Below are 18,759 nucleotides of genomic sequence, written 5' to 3' on the forward strand. Positions count from 1 at the left end.
TTTAAGGCATGAGCTGCAAACTAAATAAATGAAACCCTATGGAGAGCTGTGATGAAGGCTGTTGTGTTTCTTACAGCATTTTCAAGTATCAAGCTTAATTGACCTACATTTGATTGATTTAGCTAACTTATAACTTAGCCTATGAGGCAATAAACCTCAAGTGAGCGGCCCAGCCCTTCATATATTTTTCTGTATGTGGCCCTCTGTGAGGACACCCCTGAGTTAAATGCAAGTGTATCGAATGTTCCCTTCAGGTCAGTACTTGAGTGATTGTAATAACATACATGTCCTGGTGGCGGCGCTCCATGTGACCCACAGCACAGGTCTCTGGTGTACATGGTGTACGGGATGCTGGCCGTGTGGACCAGTCTGGGCTGGACCTACGTCACCCTGATCCTGTCGCACTGCATCCTGCTCTACAGCGTCTCCTTGGTGAAGACCCGCTGGCTGTGCTTCGTCACCGGACTCTGCACCCTCGCCACCTTCAAGGTTGAACCCTTCGTGTCCTGGCAGGTAAACAGCTGCCAATACACAGGAAACTAACTGTTATCCAAACAGACATTATGCATTACATTCATGCACATCATGTGTACAACATGTTGTTATTTTTCAATACTAAGAGGCGAGCCATGTTCATTCAAGATTCAATGTACGTACCTGGCAATACAATCGTTTCTGAGTTGCATGACAAAGTATGAAATTAATAGGATTTGTTTTTCAACTTTATTTTTCAGTTTTTCACAAATACAGTATGTCCAACATTTAAGACAAAAAGTTGCAACCCCCCCCCCCCCCCCCCCCCCCCCCTCCCCTCCCCTCCAGGTGGTATTCCCCAATGAATAGACAAGCATACGACAGAAAGATAAATAAATAAATGGTCATAAAATATTTAAATATATGTAAATACAAGTACAAATAAAATAAGGAATAGACCAAAATATAAATACATACAACAAAATAATGATGAAAATAGACGGTATACAATGAAATACTCAGATTAATAGGATTTGTTCATGCTTTCGCCCGTTTCTACCCCATACAGGCAGGCTTTGTGGAGGGGGACTTTGATCTGCGCCACATCTTCTTCTACGGAGGATGTGGGTTCACCATCATGCGCTGTATGAGCTTTGCTCTGGAGAACTGCGAGAGGAAAGATGGGAACTACAGCCTCCTGGAGCTGCTCAAGTACAACTTCTACCTCCCCTTCTTCTACTTCGGGCCCATCATGACCTTTGACAAGTTTTATGTTCAAGTAAGTAGGTTTTTAGGCACCTGAGGCCGAAATTAGGCTCCAAAATCCCAATTTTCTGCGTATAAAATCACAACGTTTATTGCTATTGTATTTGTTTTATATTCGGGATTGTGGGAAACAGTATTTCGATCTCTCTGTCTGTACACAAACTGACTATAGGTTCACACATACAAGGGATTTGCTTTGGTGTATATGGTGCTATGCACAGATTGATAAAGTATTTTATTTTATCCATTTTATTGTGTTGCTCTGTTGGAGGAGCCTGTGACCCAAGATGTTCATTGACATATCTACACTGACTGTAGCTATGTACGCATGACAATAAAAGCCTTGAATCTTGAAGATGTTTATTGAGCGTCTGCTGCCCCCTGCAGGCCAACAAGTCGGACCTGAGCAGGAAGGAGTGGGGGTTGTGGAACATCAGTCTGCACGGCCTCACTCACCTGGGGGTCGTCATCATGGTGGACCTCCTCTTCCACTTCATGTACATCCTGACCATCCCCAACGACCTGAAGCTGCTGAAGCACTCCTCCGACTGGGCGTTAGGTCTGTGCTAAAACCTTAAACTCTTACATTAAAGGTCACCTATTATGCAAAATCCACTTTTTTATGTCTTCTATACTTCAACATGTGTCCCCTCTTCTTCATGTCTCTTCTACATCAACATGTGTCCCCTCTTCTTCATGTCTCTTCTACATCAACATGTGTCCCCTCTTCTTCATGTCTCTTCTACATCAACATGTGTCCCCTCTTCTTCATGTCTCTTCTTCATCAACATGTGTCCCATCTTCTTCATGTCTCTTCTTCATCAACATGTGTCCCCTCTTCTTCATGTCTCTTCTACATCAACATGTGTCCCCTCTGTGGAAAGAGACTCTGAAAGTTTCAGGAACAAAGACCCCCTCTCTTTTTGTCCTGATCCATTTCTATAAAAACCTGTCTGAAAATGAGCTGATCAGATTTTGGCCACTTTATGATGTCATAACGATTTTTTGGCTTGTGTAACCATTAGCCAATCAGCAACCAAGGTAACCCCCCCCCCACCTTATCACCTGAATCTCCTCCTAGAGCACCATTGAGTTATTTTTAACCAAATCTCTCTCAGAGGGGCGTGGGGAGGGGCTCCTTATTTTCATCTAAAGTAACAGACAGAGAATCAGCGCTTTGGAAACAGGGCTGAAACAGAGGGGATTATGGGATGCTGCAATGATCTGTTTGGTGTTTCAGCCAATCAGAGACAGGTTCTGTATATATCTGAGACCTATAATATATATAACAGTATAATAGGTGACCTTTAAATGCTGTGGTGTGTTAACCAATGTCATATGTCCTTGTTCCCAGTGGGCCTGGCTTACTTTAACCTGGTGTATGACTGGGTGAAAGCAGCGGTCATGTTTGGGATCATCAACACGGTGTCCAGACTGGATCACCTGGACCCTCCCAAGCCCCCAAAATGCATCACTATGCTCTATATGTTTTCTGAAACGTGAGTGTACACAGCTTAAACACTTTTGGATCATTATACCTGTTTGAATCTGTCAAACTAAATATGTTTTTTCTTCTTTTTAGACATTTTGACAGAGGGATCAACGAGTGGCTGTGCAAGTAAGATCAGTCATTTACTGTTACGTTTATAAAATTGGGGATAGCAGGATTACAGTGTTATTAAAAACCTAAAAATATCATATAGTGTTTGTTGTAAAGGATCAGATGTTATCTCTTCTCTGTAAGCTGTTCTGTTCTGTAGGATAATACTTTCAGTGTGAATCCATACTTCTACTGCCTGAATCTGCTTCATGGTTTTCACTTTCTTTGCTTCATTGGTTCTGTTTTTAATTCAGCAGGTGAACCTATATGTTCATAAAACAGTGTGTGTGAGCTTAACTGTGTGTGTTCAACTCAAACGGAGCATTTTCTGTCAGCTCAGATTTTATTTCTGCTTTTTTTAAACTGTAGTATGTGCTCAAGTGTTTCATTGTTGCCGCCTGATTGTCTGCAGGTATGTGTACGATCACCTGGGAGGGAAACATGAGAACGTGGTGGAGGAGTTGGTGGCTTCACTTTGCACCTTCGGGGTCACCATCCTGTGGCTCGGACCCTGCCAGGTGGTGCTGGTCTGGGCTTTCTTCAACTGCTTCGGCCTCAACTTCGAACTGTGGACCGCCAAATTCTTCGCCATGGAGCCTTTCGCTTCTCTAGAGGTTTGTCAGTGTCAAGATCTTTTAGCCGAACCTGAGAAGCTTGAGGGCAACACATTTACACAAGAATATTTACTTCTACTGAAAGCCAACATAATAATCCTTACCAATTTAGTATTTTAATTCTGACACTTTTAAAACGAATGACGTTTACTTACAGATTGGAATGTCAGAAGCAACGTCCCGCCGCATCAGAGCCGTCTTCAACACGTTCAACTTCTGGAGCATCGTGCTGTACAACATCCTGGCTTTAAACAGTTTGGACTTTGCCAAGCTGGTCGCCAAGAGGCTGCTTTTAAAAGGTGATTTATTTATTTCATTTCAGTTTGATTACAAGTCTGTGTCTACCCCTAATCTGCCCAGCAACAATGGTCACATTCAGAACATTTACCATGGGTGTCTATGGACGAGGCAGCTGGAGTTTTGGTCCCTTAAGGGGCACTTATTTGTACGTCTACGCTTACTAATTGTGCTTCTAATATGTTGTCAGAAGAGTGAATATTATGGGATTTGAAGCAGGTTTGAGATCTTAAAGCTTCTTCCTTGAATTCCCAGGCTTCCCTTTCACCACCATCATCGTCATGTTTGTCACGTACTGCCTGGTTCAAGTGATAAAGGAGAGGGAGAGGAGGCAGGCTCTCATCGATGATCCAGATCCTCCTCCTCCTGCTGTACCTCCAACTAACACCTCCACAACCTCCTCCTCCTCTTCCTCCACCAGCGCTGCAGCTGCACCCCCCGCTGCTCAACCTGTCGTAGATCCTAGCAAGGAGAAAGCAGAGTAGATATTTAGATGTTGATAGTATTATGATGAGTAAAGAGTGTGATCGCCAGTGCAGATTTCAAACCCTGAATTGTGAATGAATCCTCAGTTTCTGCTATATCAGTTCATGTGTTAATACTTAAAAGAGAGAAAAATGTAAAGGCATTCACACACATATGATGTAATATACAGTCTAATATATTTAAATAAGTGTAAAAACACCAAAGATGCAATAATCACATTTTACTTTTCCAAAACCTTTGTCATTACTGCAAAAAAATAAAGTTTGTACAAATGTTTGTGGCTATTCTTTTTCTGAATATGATGAGAGAACAGTCTTTTTGCAGCACGTGAGTCAGTGGCAAGTCTTGTATTATGTTTGTAAAGTATTTCTGGAGCGTTACCTCAGCAGCTGGCAGCTTTACTGATGCCTCCACACTTTGCTCACACCTGTGATGAATCACTGGATAAACATGTGATAAAAGAGAAACTGATATTTAATGGGCTAATTTCCCATTTTTGTAACAAAATAGCCTGACTACGTCTTAAAGAGGACATACTATGCTAATTTTAGCCTTTGCAGACCATTTACATGCACACAAACTTATATAACACACTACTGGAAAGGGAAAATCCACAAAAAGCCGAATAGGGCCACTTTAGAGGGGTTGTATATAATCATTTACTGTCAAAGTAAATCTTAAAAAAGACATTGCAATGAATATAAATTGTATTCTTGAAGAAACGCCCAATAAAACAGAACGGCTCTGCTCCTGTAAAGTACATTCTCCTTCTGTAAGGGACTTTTTGAATCCGCAAATTAATACACAAATAGAACGGTGTATATTGGTGTTATTTTCACCACCATAGCAAAGATGGCTCGGACAAACTGTAGCTTGAGATCCATATCACAATGTGAAGTCACATAAATAAAAAATTGTGTCATAGACTTTAATGACTCAGAGTCTGCAGGGGGCCGCCTGTTAACCCACTTACTGCAGATACACCCATGACTCAGGATGGACATATTTCCCATGAAGCACCATGTCAGCTGTCAGAGTGGGTGGATGTTCCTGGGGAGTGGGTAGGGTGGAGTTTAGAGGAAGGGAAGAGGACTGAAGTGGTGGTATTGCATTTCATGCTCCAGAATGAAGCTCCAGACTGAGGCCCCGGGCTATAAATAGGCTCCCAGATGGAGCTCAGTTGAAGGGTCAGGACAGCTGGGTGGGAGTGTCGGGGGTTCAGCTGGTGAGGGTGATCGCAGTGTCTCTGAATCCAGGCTAGCAACTATAACTCTGCTGTAGAGAAGACCCACTTTTGTTTGATTTGAAGCCCCTGAAAGGCTCTTCTGCCAGGAACCATGGCTCTGCCCATAGACCCCATGGATGAACCCAGGATGTACCAGCAGACGCTGCTGCAGGACGGCCTGTTCGAACTGTTGGAGAACGACAAGCTGGTGGACTGCGTGCTGAAGATCAAAGACAAAGAGTTCCCCTGCCACCGCCTGGTGCTGTGCGCCTGCAGCTCCTTCTTCCGCTCCATCTTCCTGTCCGACCTGGAGGAGAGCAAGAAGAAGGAGATCGTGTTGGAGGACGTGGAGCCGGGCGTCATGGGGCTGGTCCTCAAGTACCTGTACACCTGCAAAATCAACGTGACGGAGCAGAACGTCCAGGACATCTTCGCCGTGGCTAACGTGTACCAGATCCCTTCCATTTTCACAGTTTGTGTGTCTTTCCTACAGAAGCGCCTGAGCCTGAGCAACTGCCTGGCTGTGTTCAGACTCGGCCTGATGCTGGACTGCCCCAGGTTGGCGCTTTCTGCCCGAAACTACGCCTGCGAGCGCTTCCAGCTGATCTCCAGAGACGACGAGTTCTTCCAGCTGCTCCCCAGCGAGTTGGCCGCCATCCTAGCAAACGATAATCTGAACGTAGAGACCGAAGAGGCCGTGTTCGAGGCGCTGATGAACTGGGTGAGCCGGGACACGGGGAGCAGAGAGAAAGAGCTGCCGGGTCTGCTGGACTGCATTCGCCTGCGTCTGGTCAGCCAGGATTACCTGAAGGAGAAGGTGGAGAAGAACGAACTGATCTCCAATAACTCAGAGCTCCAGCAGAAGATCCAGGTGGTTAAGGATGCTCTCGCTGGGATAATGCCAGAAGTTAAAAAAATCAAAAGCACGGAGAACGGAGGAGCAGAAGGAGAGGATGAGGAACAAGAGGAGGAGGAAGGTCTTCTCCCGGGAATCCTGAACGACACGCTGAGATTCGGGATGTTTGTCAGGAACTTGATCCTCATGGTGAACGAACCCGGGGCCGTGGCGTACGACCCCACAGGGAACGACTGCTTCCTGGCTTCTCTGTCCACACAGGTGCCCAAGAACCACATCAGCCTGGTGACCAAGGAGAACCAGATCTTTGTGGCGGGAGGGTTATTCGTCGACGAGGAGAACAAAGAAGATCCACTGTGCTCCTTTTTCCTACAGGTAGGGAAGGCTCTAAATAAGGATTTGAGATAAGAGATAGTACTAAACATTTGTGGGGTTTTTGTTCTTTACTATATAATATAACATCTGTACCGCTGAAAAAATTGAAATATTTGTATGGTAAACCTTTTAGAAGCAATGTCCTAGAGGCGTTTATATGTAGAGAAACTATTATACTTTTTGGGGGTTGTTATATAGATTGTTGTGCATGTAAATGGTCTGCAAAGGCAAAACTCCCAAAGTTTCTATATTCACAAGACAACAAAAATATATATTTTTTTGGCATTGTTAGGTTAAATATCTCACTCTATGTAACTTGAAAAAGGTTGAATAATATGTATTTTCCAGCCTTTTACATGTAGCTACAGAAATAAAAAGGGACCAACTATGTATCAGGGGTTTTAACCTGAGTACACATACCTGCAGTGTTTGTGTTTGTCTACATGTGGCGTAAATACAACTGTAGCGTAGGTCTTATCCCTGAATTAATAAATTAAACTTGGGCGCCAGACAGAGGAATATTTAATATAGCCAGCTGTCAAAAAAATGATATGCTTAAACACGCAGAAACAGAGGGATAGCCCGGTGACCTAGCTACTGAAGTTTATGGCTTGATTAGCCACTCCCCTTTTTCTCAGGGAATCTGTAGGTGTGTGTTTACTTTTTCCCTGTCCTGCTACACAACCCCATTCACAATTGTTTGACCTCCTGTGACCTCAGTATGACCCGGTCAGTGCTGATTGGCTGGGGATGCCCCCCCTCCCGTCGCCTCGCTTCCTATTTGGTCTGGCCGAGGCCGAGAATTTCATCTTTGTTTTGGGAGGGAGGGAGCTGAAGGAGACGGAGTGCACGCTGGACTCAGTGCTGGTCTACGACAGAGAGTGAGTATGAGTTCAAGTAACTGTAAATAAATCTGCTTTTCTCTGGACTGAATCCTAATTTATTTATAATTCTACAGATCTTTTAAATGGGGGGAATCGGAGTCACTTCCCTGGCCGGTGTATGGACATGCGACTGTATCCCGCAAAGATGTTGTTTATGTGATTGGAGGAAAGGGAGACAGCAAGTGAGTATTAAGTGCAATCAAAACATCTGTAGCTAGTGCAAATACTTTACTCTTCATGATGTTCTTTGTCTCTTGTGAAAAGGACCTGTCTGAAGAAGATGTGTGCGTACGACGCCAGGAGATTTGAATGGAAGGAGCTTGCACCCATGAAGGTTGCACGCTCTTTATTCGGAGCCACAGTTCATAAGGATAAAATATATGTGGGGACAGGAGTCACCGACGAAGGGCTGACGGACACTTTGGAGGTGTATGACATCGCTACCAACACGTGAGTGCACAGATATCAGAGAATTAGGCAGATAATCAATGAATCAATCAATCAATCAGTCAATGATGCAGCGACATTCAGTTTTCTGGCCCCAAGGCAAGACTTTGAAGAAAGAGGGAATGAAGAGATATTGTTCACATTTCTTTTAGTTAATTAAACTGCAGTTACATTTTCACAACACTATTTCATTTTAAATCAGTTCTTTTCCCCAGGGAGAAACCTTTAAATTTAGCTTTAAAGAGGAAATATTATCGTAATTTTCCCAGTGCACCATATTGAACTGCTCCCTTATGTGTGTGTGTGTGTTTACATTGTTCAGGTGGTCAGACTTCGTAGCGTTCCCTCAGGAGCGCAGCTCTCTGATGCTGGTGTCTCTGGTCGGCCAGCTGTACGCTGTCGGAGGTTTCGCCATGATGCCTCTGGAGGACAGCGAGGAGATCCTTCCCAAAGAGATGAACGACATCTGGAGGTGGGTCACAACATCATACGTTCATTCATACATTTATTAACTTATCCACAGTGTTCCTCACCGTCACGTTGGATAAGGTTGACAGAAGAAATAACAGGAAGTCAGACAATACCATACCAATGGCACTGTTTAAGGGTTTTTCAGGGTGTGTTTGAGTTTTACTTTAAGTCTTCTGTCCTTCTCAGGTTTGATGAGACGGAGAGGAAGTGGACGGGGGTCCTCAGAGAGATCCAGTACGCTGCAGGGGCCACGGTTCTGGGGGTCCGCCTCAACACCCTGCGTCTGACAAAGATGTAAAACCCACTCCAGTTCCTGCTTGTTAACAAATCTGTTACATCAACAGAGACTTTGAGACTCATCGGTTTGATATTACACAATGCAATAGCAGTTTTATGTGGTTCTGGTTTAAAATCATGCACAATTTTCAGTTTTGATTGAATACGTTTTTATATATGTGTGTTTCTGTGGTTTAAAACTGTAAACAAACTGTATCCTGTTGGCCTTTTTTGCACTGTAATGAAATAAAATGTAAGTTTAGTCATTACAATCATGGAAAATGTGTTTGCAACAAGCTGTACATTTCACAACAGATGGAAGCAAAGTCATAATCTAAGAGGAACAAACATGAACAAAAACACAGCACACGTCTCCATTTGCAATAATATATCTATATTGTTTAATATTTAAATGATGTCATAACGCTCTGCTGTGTTACAGACAGTAAACATTAGTCAATAATACAATAAAAGACAGAAAATACAGTCTAATGTTATTAGCACCTCTAGACACTACTGTCCTCGAACGGGTTTTAGTATTTTAATATAGCTGAACTACTGCCTACACATGGTCTTTGTACACCAGTTAACTAAGACATAGTGTTTACATTATAAAGTAGAGAAATAACAGTACACATTATGATTTAACACAGCTGCAGTATGAGTAAGTATGGAAAATGTAGAGGGTATGTGGAGAATACGTCTTTGAACTGACTGACATTGTGGTTCTTATCACATCTTCGAACAAACTTATTAAAACAGCCAACCAAACTTTCAAATGCAAAGTAACACAAACTTGTTTTCAAGTCTTTATGGAGCCCAAAAACCGACCAGATGTAGAAGTGTGGTCGGTGTTGGGGCTCCATCAAATTGCCCCAAAACACGGGTAAATAAAGACAAAAAAACTGCCCCATCATTCTTAAAAAAATAACCTTTTTTCATCGTCAAAACATTAACACATTTCTTTAAATTCTAACACACACATAATGCTTTCTCTCCACTCTCGTCAATACCTTAGAAGCCACTAAAATGAATCCCAGGAAGGCCACGGATACAAATCGTTCTGGATACAAACTTCAGCTCTAGCAGCGAAAACACAAGTTTTAATGGCGACCCAATTTGTCCGTGTCATTAGCATTCTGCTTTGCACCGACTGCCATGTTCAATGCTTCATGACGTGATGAACATTTGCTTCGAGGGCAATGCAGAATGCACGTCACTGTGATGTCTAGGCATCCACTTAATCACCGTTAGACCCTATTTTAAGGAGAAGGGCAGGTCCACTTCTGCCTGATCTAATACAAGCCTTTGGCTGCTAGCCTTAGCAAAGGACAATTTGGCTAATCTTCAAATATAAAGCCTTGCCTGTGCAAACGTTTCCCTTCTCAGTTTCTTATATCTCAGCTTCACTGCCATTTCACTTTTAAATAACAAATACTTACACTCTTTTTAGGATTTGGGGGAGATTTTAATCCAGAGCTCGATTAAATGTTTTTGTCTCGTTTGCGTCTGGATTTAGGAAAGGCTAAATAATCCAAGACAAAGGATCTACAAATAAATTCTGCTTCCGAGGGTGGATTCAGATTTTTGCACTTCCTCAAAATGCTGTGTCATTAAATGCAAATGTTTTATAGGGTTTAAAAACAAAAGAATCACCTCCAAAATTATAAATATGACCCAATTTGTTTCACTAATTAAGAATCCATTCATTAATACTTCACTAGTTTGGAAGCCCATCACTTATGCTGCTGTTATTATATTTCCATCTAACTTCAAACAGGTTTTTAGGGTCTGAACAAACACTTCTGAAGTCCCCTCGGTCTGAATGAAATGTTGGTTCACAGGATTTATCACTGGCCAAGGACACGTTTCTGGCAGAGACTGCATTTTTGTAATTTCCTATAATCCTTATGTCATGGAAATATAAAAAACACAAGTGCCATCAGCAGATTTCCAGTCATATAACTGCTACTGCATCAGCCTTAATAACATACTAGCGGAACTGGAGTTTAAAGTGCTCATAATAATTAATAACTCTCATTTATCAATTTTGGCAACTGACAACTTCCTTTACAATTTCACATAGAAAGAAATATGACTCCTATATTAAAGCCCATTAAATAGACGCACATTGGTCAGAACTTCTTTATAAATGTAGTAATCGGGGAACAAGCCAATCAGAAACAGCCAATGATGTCAAACAGGCCCCTGCCACTTCTGCACCCAATCCACAATCTGATCAATATTTGAAGAAAAATACAAAGAATTTGAGCTTTTTCAAATTATTCAAAAACATAAATTTCCAAAAACGATAAATGTAAAATGTCTGCCTTTGGATTAAGCCTGCTGTGTGGAAGATATATTTTCACTACACATCTCTGCTCCGGTATCTGTTGTTCACCTTGTATCTGCAAACATGTTCCCATAATGGGCTAGCGTAGCAATCAAATTCAAAGTGCATTAATCAGTAGTACTAACTACTATCCCTCCTCCTTTACCATCAGCTACTATCATAATCTATAACACACAAAAAAACATTCAATCCCTCCAAGTATAAGGCGAATACACACACTATAACCACAGTATCTCAGTATTGTCTCTTGGTGCCTTTCAAAGCAGTGAAGAGGGAAATACTTGGTACATGTTTCACCTTTTCTCTTTCCTAAGTGGAGCTAACAGAGTGCAGTTCACTAAAATACCACAAGAGAGCAACAGATAATGTTTATGTGACATTGCCTTCTCTGTCAATCTACCAGAGACAAGATGAATCCTTGGATTGGTATAAAATGTTGGCGACAAACTGCTTTAAAACGTCTAAATTGTAGCCCATTTGTGACCCTGGAGCTCTTGGTCTAGTAAGGCTAAATTAGATTAGAATATATTCAACAATTTAACAGCTCTAGACTTTTCATTTAAAGGGCAGTTTCAAACTGGACCCTGTACAAAAGCAGCAAAATTAAAGTACAAAACATGTGTTAGACACATGAAGAAACAAAATAAAAAAGTACCTTTTTCAATGTGGCCATTACCATTTAACCATGGTAGTTTAAGAAATACATGTAACTGGGGTGAACCAAGACTACAAAAAGGTGCGTTATTTTCTTCTTAAATAAAACAACGAATAGCTTCAAACATTTACAAAAAGCTTATCCACAAAATCCAACTTTCCGTAGTACCAGCCAAGACACGTGGGGGCACATTGAAATGACTCTCCAAATGTAAACATGAGGAATTAATCACAGGGGGAGAAACACACAATATTTACAGGTTAACGCTATAGGCTACACTACAAGTAGGCTATCTATACAGAAAGTGAGCGGGAGTGCATCAATAGTGCACAGAGACTCTTTTTGGATCATTAATTGATTGAAATGTCAGATTTAAAAGGAATATTTTGACATTTTGAGAAGTATGCGTGTTGCTTTCTTGCTAGTTAGCAGAGCACAAAGATACCACTCTCATATCTGTATGCTAAATATGAAGCTACAGCCAGCTGCTGGTTATTTTAGCATAGACTAGCCTAGCATCGCTTAGCTTAAAGACAGGAAACAGGAAGAAAGCTAACAAAGTGTTAAAATTACAATTTGTGATTTCACAGGGAGCTAGCTTAAAAACACAATGACTTTTAACGATACACAAATTATTGATTTTCTGGTATTGAAAACAAAACCAGATTTGACGTGCTAAGTAGTTAGCTTTGGGTGCTATTTAGGTGGATTTCTTTCTTTTTTAGGCTTCATACAGAACCAAGCTAGCTTCCAGTCTCTGTGCTAGGCTAAGCTAACTAGCAGCTAGCTGTAGCTGCATATCAATCTTCTCATCTAACTCTTGGCAAGAAAGCAAATGTGTGTATTCCTCAAAATATCAAACTTTTACTTACAGAGAAGGACATTTTTACTGACAGGGATTCCTTTCTGTTCTACTCCAGTAGGTTTAGGACAAACAATTGTCAAAAGTGCACACTGAGCCACAAATGATTGAGGGCTATTACATACCACATGTCCCTAAATTTGATCAACTTCTTCAGATACAAAATTGACTTGTTTATGATAGAGATGTAATTATAAGGAGCCCTTTTCTGTTGTGCCAAAAGTACTGGATGTCAGTGCTCTTAGAAAGATGTAGGCATTGTAATATAGGGTTTATCATTTCACAATATACATAATGATGAAATGTACACACTTAATGAGCTATCAGGTTTTGTGAATATACCTACACTCTTTTTCGTTTTTCTGCAAACGTATTACACATTGGGTTTAGTTGGAAAAAGTAAGTTAGCATTTTTTGAACATTTGAACCTACAAATATACTGTAGGTTTGATTACATTAGGTTTTACTCACAGAAAAGTGCTATATCGTCTCAGAGTGAGATCTACAGGAGAGGAGCGCTTGCTTAATGTAAGCAAAAGATTCAACAAATTACTCCGACTTGTAGAAGCTTAAGCGTTGATTAGCTTAATGTAGATATACCCTCATCTTACGAGTCTTCCTCACACACACCTTTACAAACACCACACACTCCATTGCGGACTCTCCACGCATCGCATCTACTTCTCTCGCTTCCTTACAAATTGACGTAACGTGCCACGATTTACACACAATCACAATTATAAAAAGGGAGACAATTAGGAGTACATTTTAAATATCACTAGAGTTAAATGTAAGGTGCAGGATTGATTATAAATGCTGTATAACATTATCTAACTATAGCAGGTGAGCTTACAGGATTTGGTTATTGGCAATGCCGTACATGTATACGCTCAGAGACAAATCAGCATTTGGTTATTGCCGGGTCAGACCAGAACCACTCGCTACATCTTGGCAGAGAACGATACAAAAAAAAAAATCTCCCCACACATTAGGGAGGATTTAGGTACTGTCTCCACCCACTCTGTAAAAGATGCTACAATCAATGCATTGTGCAAGGCTCTGGAGAGATGTGTGGTGGAAAATCCAAAATAAAACTAGAACAGAGGTGAGAAACTCAAGAGGAGAAGCACGGTGATGACACGTCCTACTGGACTCTGAGGTTATCTATTGTATTTAAAAAAGCAATTTCTTATTGTTGTAGGTGTAGGTGAGGTTTCCATGTAGCCAGTTTTTCACGGAGGAGCAGCACTGTCCCGCTGCAGGAGTCCTTGTAAGAGCACTGAGAAAAACTAAAAGTGCTTTCGATGCTACAGAGATTTGTTAGTTGTTGGAGTTTATCCTACCGGCTGAAAACAGGGGAGGCGGTGGGGGTAAATGCTGGGTGGGAGGCAGCCCCCCCATGGAGTGCAGCAGGGGGAGCTGGGAGCCATGGAGGGGGTTAGAGGCAGCGGAGGGTGTGGTTGCAGAGCCGGAAGAGTCCACGTCGGGCGAGGCCAGAGGCTGGTGGAGGCCGAGGGGGTCGGTGCCGTCGCTCACCATGGGTTGCTGACGCGGAAGCATTTCTCTCGGTGGGCCTTGAGCATGTTAGAGAAGCGGAAGCGTTGACCACACACCTCGCAGGGGTACGGCTTCTCCCCGGTGTGTGTGCGGCGGTGGCGCTTCATGTTGGGCCGGCTGGTGAAGCTCTTCCCGCAGATCTCACAGATGTACGGCTTCTCTCCTGCACACAGAGGGTCAAGTGGGGAGGGGGGTGTGTGGGAGAGAAACTCTTTAAGGCTTTAATTAATAGCATTGTATTCAGCCACAGCAGTCAGTGTCAACACTACCTGCCCACATCTAGACAGATCTAGCAACTAGAGGGTGAATGTAATGGAGTATTAAGCAGATATTAAGCAAGATATTTCCCTCAGGAGTTGGATGAGACCAAAACAGAGCTAATAGAGGGTGAGACTTCCATTTGCAACACATCTCCAAATAAAGTTACTGTGTGTCTGCTGGACGCTGAAATAGTTAACTGTTTGCACCATAACAACAAGTATTTATCTACTCGACATGGAGCAGAGTGTAAGACTTTGCGTTTTGTTTGCACTGTGACTTTGAAGATTGTTTAGAAGTAGTGCAGGAAGTGACTCACCAGTGTGTGTCTTCATGTGTTCGTCGAAGTACTGCTTCATGTTGAAGTCCTTTCCGCACCACTGGCACATGAACTGCTTGTGTCCGATGTGGATGCTCATGTGGGAGCGCAGCTGGTATTTGTACTGGAAGCGCTCACTGCAGTTCTGAAATCAAACCCAATTAACACTTTTTACAGAAAGTCAGAAATGGTCCCATTAATGGTAATCATATTGAATTCAAATCCTAGCTGTGAGATGTATTTTTGTAAAGCACATTTATTAAACATTTCATCCGGGTTCCCTACCACTCCCAGATTCCTTGACCTTAGTATTTCACAAGAGACGGCCATAAAGAGCCTCATTTCATTTACATCCCAGACACCAATCATTTCAGGAATTTTACACTGGTGGACGTCTCGGTCGGAGGGAAACTCTTCATGTGAGTTAAGTGGAGTGGATATTAAAGGAGCTCAAACCTCACACTTGAAGGGTTTCTCTCCTGAGTGCTGCAGAGAGTGAACCTTCAGGGACATGCTGCGCTTGAACGACTTCCCGCACGTCTCACAGGTGAATGGCATGTCCTTCGTATGGGCTGAAAACACACACACACACACACACACACACACACACACACACACACACACACACACACACACACACACACACACACACACACACACACACACACACACACACACACACACACACACACACACACACACACACACACACACACACACACACACACACACACACACACACACACACACACACACACACACACACACACACACACACACACACACACACACACACACACACACACACACACACACACACACACACACACACACACACACACACACACACACACACACACACACACACACACACACACACACACACACACACACACACACACACACACACACACACACACACACACACACACACACACACACACACACACACAGTTAATGGTATTCAATAGTGAGCCACTCAATAGGACAAATAAGCAAACCCTAAAATAGCACTTAAAGAACAACACTGGGGCTTTTTCATTGGCTAATTACACCAAGGGTATTGGATGTGTCTCGTCTGGTAAAAAAAATCTATTGCCTTTGATTTCCTTTGATCAAGTCACTCGGTCAGTAGGGAGGATAAACAGGACGTATATACATTTATACAAACAAAATAGAGATACAATGACGCAGTGGTGGAAAGTAGCAAAGTACTATTTTGACGTACTTATACTGTACTTCAAAATACTACTTCTACTCTACTACATTACGGAAGCCGATATTGTACGAAAATAAGATGCCTATCTCCCAAAAAAGTGGAAGAGGAAAGCAACACCCAAAACAAATCTCTGCACAACAATCAGTGGAAGAGGAAGCCTGGAGGAACAAACAGGAACAAAGTGACCAATCAGGACGGCTGCCACTCACCGACCATGTGCTTCCTGACGTGAGCCATGGTGTAGAACTTCTTCTCGCAGATCTCACAGGAGAACTTCTTCTCGGCGTAACCGTGCACGATCTTGTTGTGCTCGTGTAACGACCACAGCTTCTTGAAGGCCTTGCCACATGTTACACACTATGGGGAATAAAAAGAGGCAAAATCAAGTTATTATTGGAGCTTTTTTGAGGATCTAGTGCAGGTGCAAAGACACTTGAGCGTGCACTGTGCCGAAAAACGTAATTAGAGTCAGTAGATTAAAGCGGCAAATGATCTCTAAAACCTCAGCAGGAGTGTAGAGTGGAGGTACTCGACACATTATAATTTATTATTACTGACTGCCAGTTGACAGAGCTACTGACTCTGATCGGTGTTAATACACTTGCATGATTGCAGCTGTGCATGTACTTATTAAGAGCTGAATAACACTTTGAAGCTGTGACTGCTATTATAACAAAGGGCATAGGGTTCTGTCTGAAGTGTGGAACAACAATGCATAATTGGGCACAGTGCCTTCCATAATAACGAAAGCAACATAATTAGACAAGCTGTGTTAATTTCTGTATATTTTACGCAGTAACATACTGAAAATCATGTTGGTTTTACTAATATAGACTTTACTCTCGAGAGTAGATGATGTTGGATTTGCATTTTGATCCATAATATTGATCGTATCATTAAACACAGCAGATTTTTACTAAATAAGGGATACAAATGTAAGTAAATAAGCTAAATGGGTAAAAAAAAGTTCACACAGGATAGTAGAAATAATGGATAAGGACACTGTCTGCAAACAATTTGATGGTGCAACTAAGCTAATACGCTACAATAGCATCCAATATTTATCTGACTACATCAAAAGTGTCAAACTATCCAAAATGTAATTCAACATGACAACATGTTAATGGGTTTAGATGGCCCCCATGAGCAAATCCACCTATTCATTGATTTGGCTGTGAATTCTGTAAACTAGGAAAAAGTGAGATGTCCTTCAACAAATGTACTGCTGAGTCCTACCTGGATGCTCTTCTCACAGTCGGTCTGTTGGTGCAGCAGCAGCTCGCTCTCCAGCAGGAAGCGTTTCCCGCAGTTGTTGCAGATCTGCATGCGGTTGTGAGTGACGTTCATGTGTTTCTCCAGGTACCAGCGGTTGTTGAAGACGCGAGGACATTTCTTACAGGGGAAGTGTTGCTTCTCCTCCAGCCTCACCTTCTGGCCCGGCCCGTCTGAATCCAGCATCCTCTTCCCTGGCCTCTGATTGGCCAGCGTTGCCTCAGTGAGAGTCTGCCTCATGGAGGTGGTTGTGCAGGCCATGGCGAAGGCTCTGGTTCCCCGGCGAGGTCGATCCATCAGGGCCGGCGGCTCCAAACCTGGAATGTTTAGAGTATTCTCCTCCTCTTCCTCATCCTCCTCCTCGTCTTCCTCCTCGCTGCTCTGCCCCATCATCTCCCCCCTCCTCAGGTCATCATCTTCCTCTTCTCCAACTGTGTCGTCGTTCTCCGCCTCACTCTCCTCTTCTGAATCTCTCTCGTCGTGGCAGCAACTAAACATGGCGCCGGCCTCAATGATGTTTGCTGATTTGCTCTCGGGGCCCTTTGACACGTTGAGGGTCTGGTTGTTGAGGTTGACTTCAACAATGATCTGGTCTCTGTTGAAGGAGGCATGGCTGTCTGGGCTCTTCGACTCCTCTCCATTGCTCTCCACCTTCGTCTTGCCCGCCTCTTCCACCCTCACAGAGAAGCTGCCCTCCCTCTTATACCCCAGCCCTGCCTCCTGTTTGATATCCGTGTACAGCAGGTTGGAGGGCGTCGCTACACCAGCTCCTTCCTGATTGGCCATGTCTGCGCAGGTGGTTCTCAGCGAGTGGCTGCTGATGAGGTTCGCGACAGGAGGGCCGCGATGTCGCTCATCTGCAGCAGGGCGGCGGCGTTGAGCACGTCGCGGACAGTGCGGCTGCTCACCAGCAGCTTGGAGGTGTAGATGAAGTTCAGGATCTGCTGCAGGCCCTGGGAGGTCAGGGCGTCCAGAGACAGGTCCACCCGCCGCGCTGCTTGCTCTGCGCCAAACAGGGAGTGGAAGAAAGGGCTGTAGGCCGCCAGGACCCCCCTTATGGGCCGGGAAGGTGCTGTGCTGGACGAACCAGAACGATGTCGACGTCACACAGGTCGGGCTGGAAGAGGCGCTGCTCGTTCAGCCTGTCCATCAAACAGGTGAAGTGCAGAGCCACATCCTCCACCAGGGAGAACTCAGCAGAGGGGAAGTCTGTGGTTTTCTCCACTATGAGCTGCAGATGACGGAGGGAGAAAGACAGAGACATTTAGAAATATGATCAGTTAAAGTTTCAGATAGGAAGCCATTAGTACAAGAAACATTTCCTTTTATCATATCACTTCATTGTCTCCTTTCACAAAACCTGGCTGCAACCCAAATACCCCTAGTGGAATAATACAGTTTGATACAACTAGATATTTTCTGCACTTGCATTTGCATTATTATGTTCTTTTAATGTTAAGCATATAATTTTGCAAGTTGTAATTAATAAAAGTT

General features: G+C 43.1%; 3 protein-coding genes across 4 annotated transcripts in view; 2 read left to right on the forward strand and 1 right to left on the reverse strand.

Annotated features, from left to right (window-relative positions):
* hhatlb (hedgehog acyltransferase like, b) overlaps window positions 1-4,477 on the forward strand; it is an 8,520-nt gene extending 4,043 nt beyond the window's left edge. For both annotated transcript variants that reach the window (XM_034148723.1, XM_034148732.1), the window contains exons 5-12: window positions 319-513; window positions 1,043-1,252; window positions 1,627-1,798; window positions 2,594-2,738; window positions 2,822-2,857; window positions 3,252-3,453; window positions 3,611-3,752; window positions 4,006-4,477. In XM_034148723.1, the coding sequence (XP_034004614.1) occupies window positions 319-513; window positions 1,043-1,252; window positions 1,627-1,798; window positions 2,594-2,738; window positions 2,822-2,857; window positions 3,252-3,453; window positions 3,611-3,752; window positions 4,006-4,235 (1,332 nt within the window). In that variant the 3' untranslated portion in view covers window positions 4,236-4,477. The remainder of the gene's footprint in view (window positions 1-318; window positions 514-1,042; window positions 1,253-1,626; window positions 1,799-2,593; window positions 2,739-2,821; window positions 2,858-3,251; window positions 3,454-3,610; window positions 3,753-4,005) is intronic.
* A 981-nt stretch (window positions 4,478-5,458) lies between these two features.
* Window positions 5,459-9,541, forward strand: klhl40b (kelch-like family member 40b). The gene is made up of 6 exons (XM_034148863.1): window positions 5,459-6,692; window positions 7,413-7,573; window positions 7,651-7,758; window positions 7,841-8,026; window positions 8,346-8,495; window positions 8,681-9,541. Exons 1-6 carry the CDS (start codon window positions 5,574-5,576, stop codon window positions 8,790-8,792), a joined length of 1,836 nt encoding a protein of 611 aa, XP_034004754.1. The 5' UTR covers window positions 5,459-5,573; the 3' UTR covers window positions 8,793-9,541.
* Window positions 9,542-9,803: 262 nt separating this feature from the next.
* On the reverse strand, window positions 9,804-18,491 carry zbtb47b (zinc finger and BTB domain containing 47b). Its single transcript, XM_034148852.1, is given in 9 exon segments — window positions 9,804-14,178; window positions 14,181-14,360; window positions 14,775-14,919; window positions 15,231-15,346; window positions 16,203-16,350; window positions 17,230-18,102; window positions 18,105-18,317; window positions 18,319-18,348; window positions 18,350-18,491. Coding segments are annotated over 9 exon segments (1,989 nt in total). The 5' UTR covers window positions 18,416-18,491; the 3' UTR covers window positions 9,804-13,960.
* Between the last annotated feature and the right edge of the window lie 268 nt (window positions 18,492-18,759).

The sequence above is a fragment of the Trematomus bernacchii genome, unplaced genomic scaffold (assembly GCF_902827165.1).
Source record: "Trematomus bernacchii unplaced genomic scaffold, fTreBer1.1, whole genome shotgun sequence".
Taxonomy (NCBI): domain Eukaryota; kingdom Metazoa; phylum Chordata; class Actinopteri; order Perciformes; family Nototheniidae; genus Trematomus; species Trematomus bernacchii.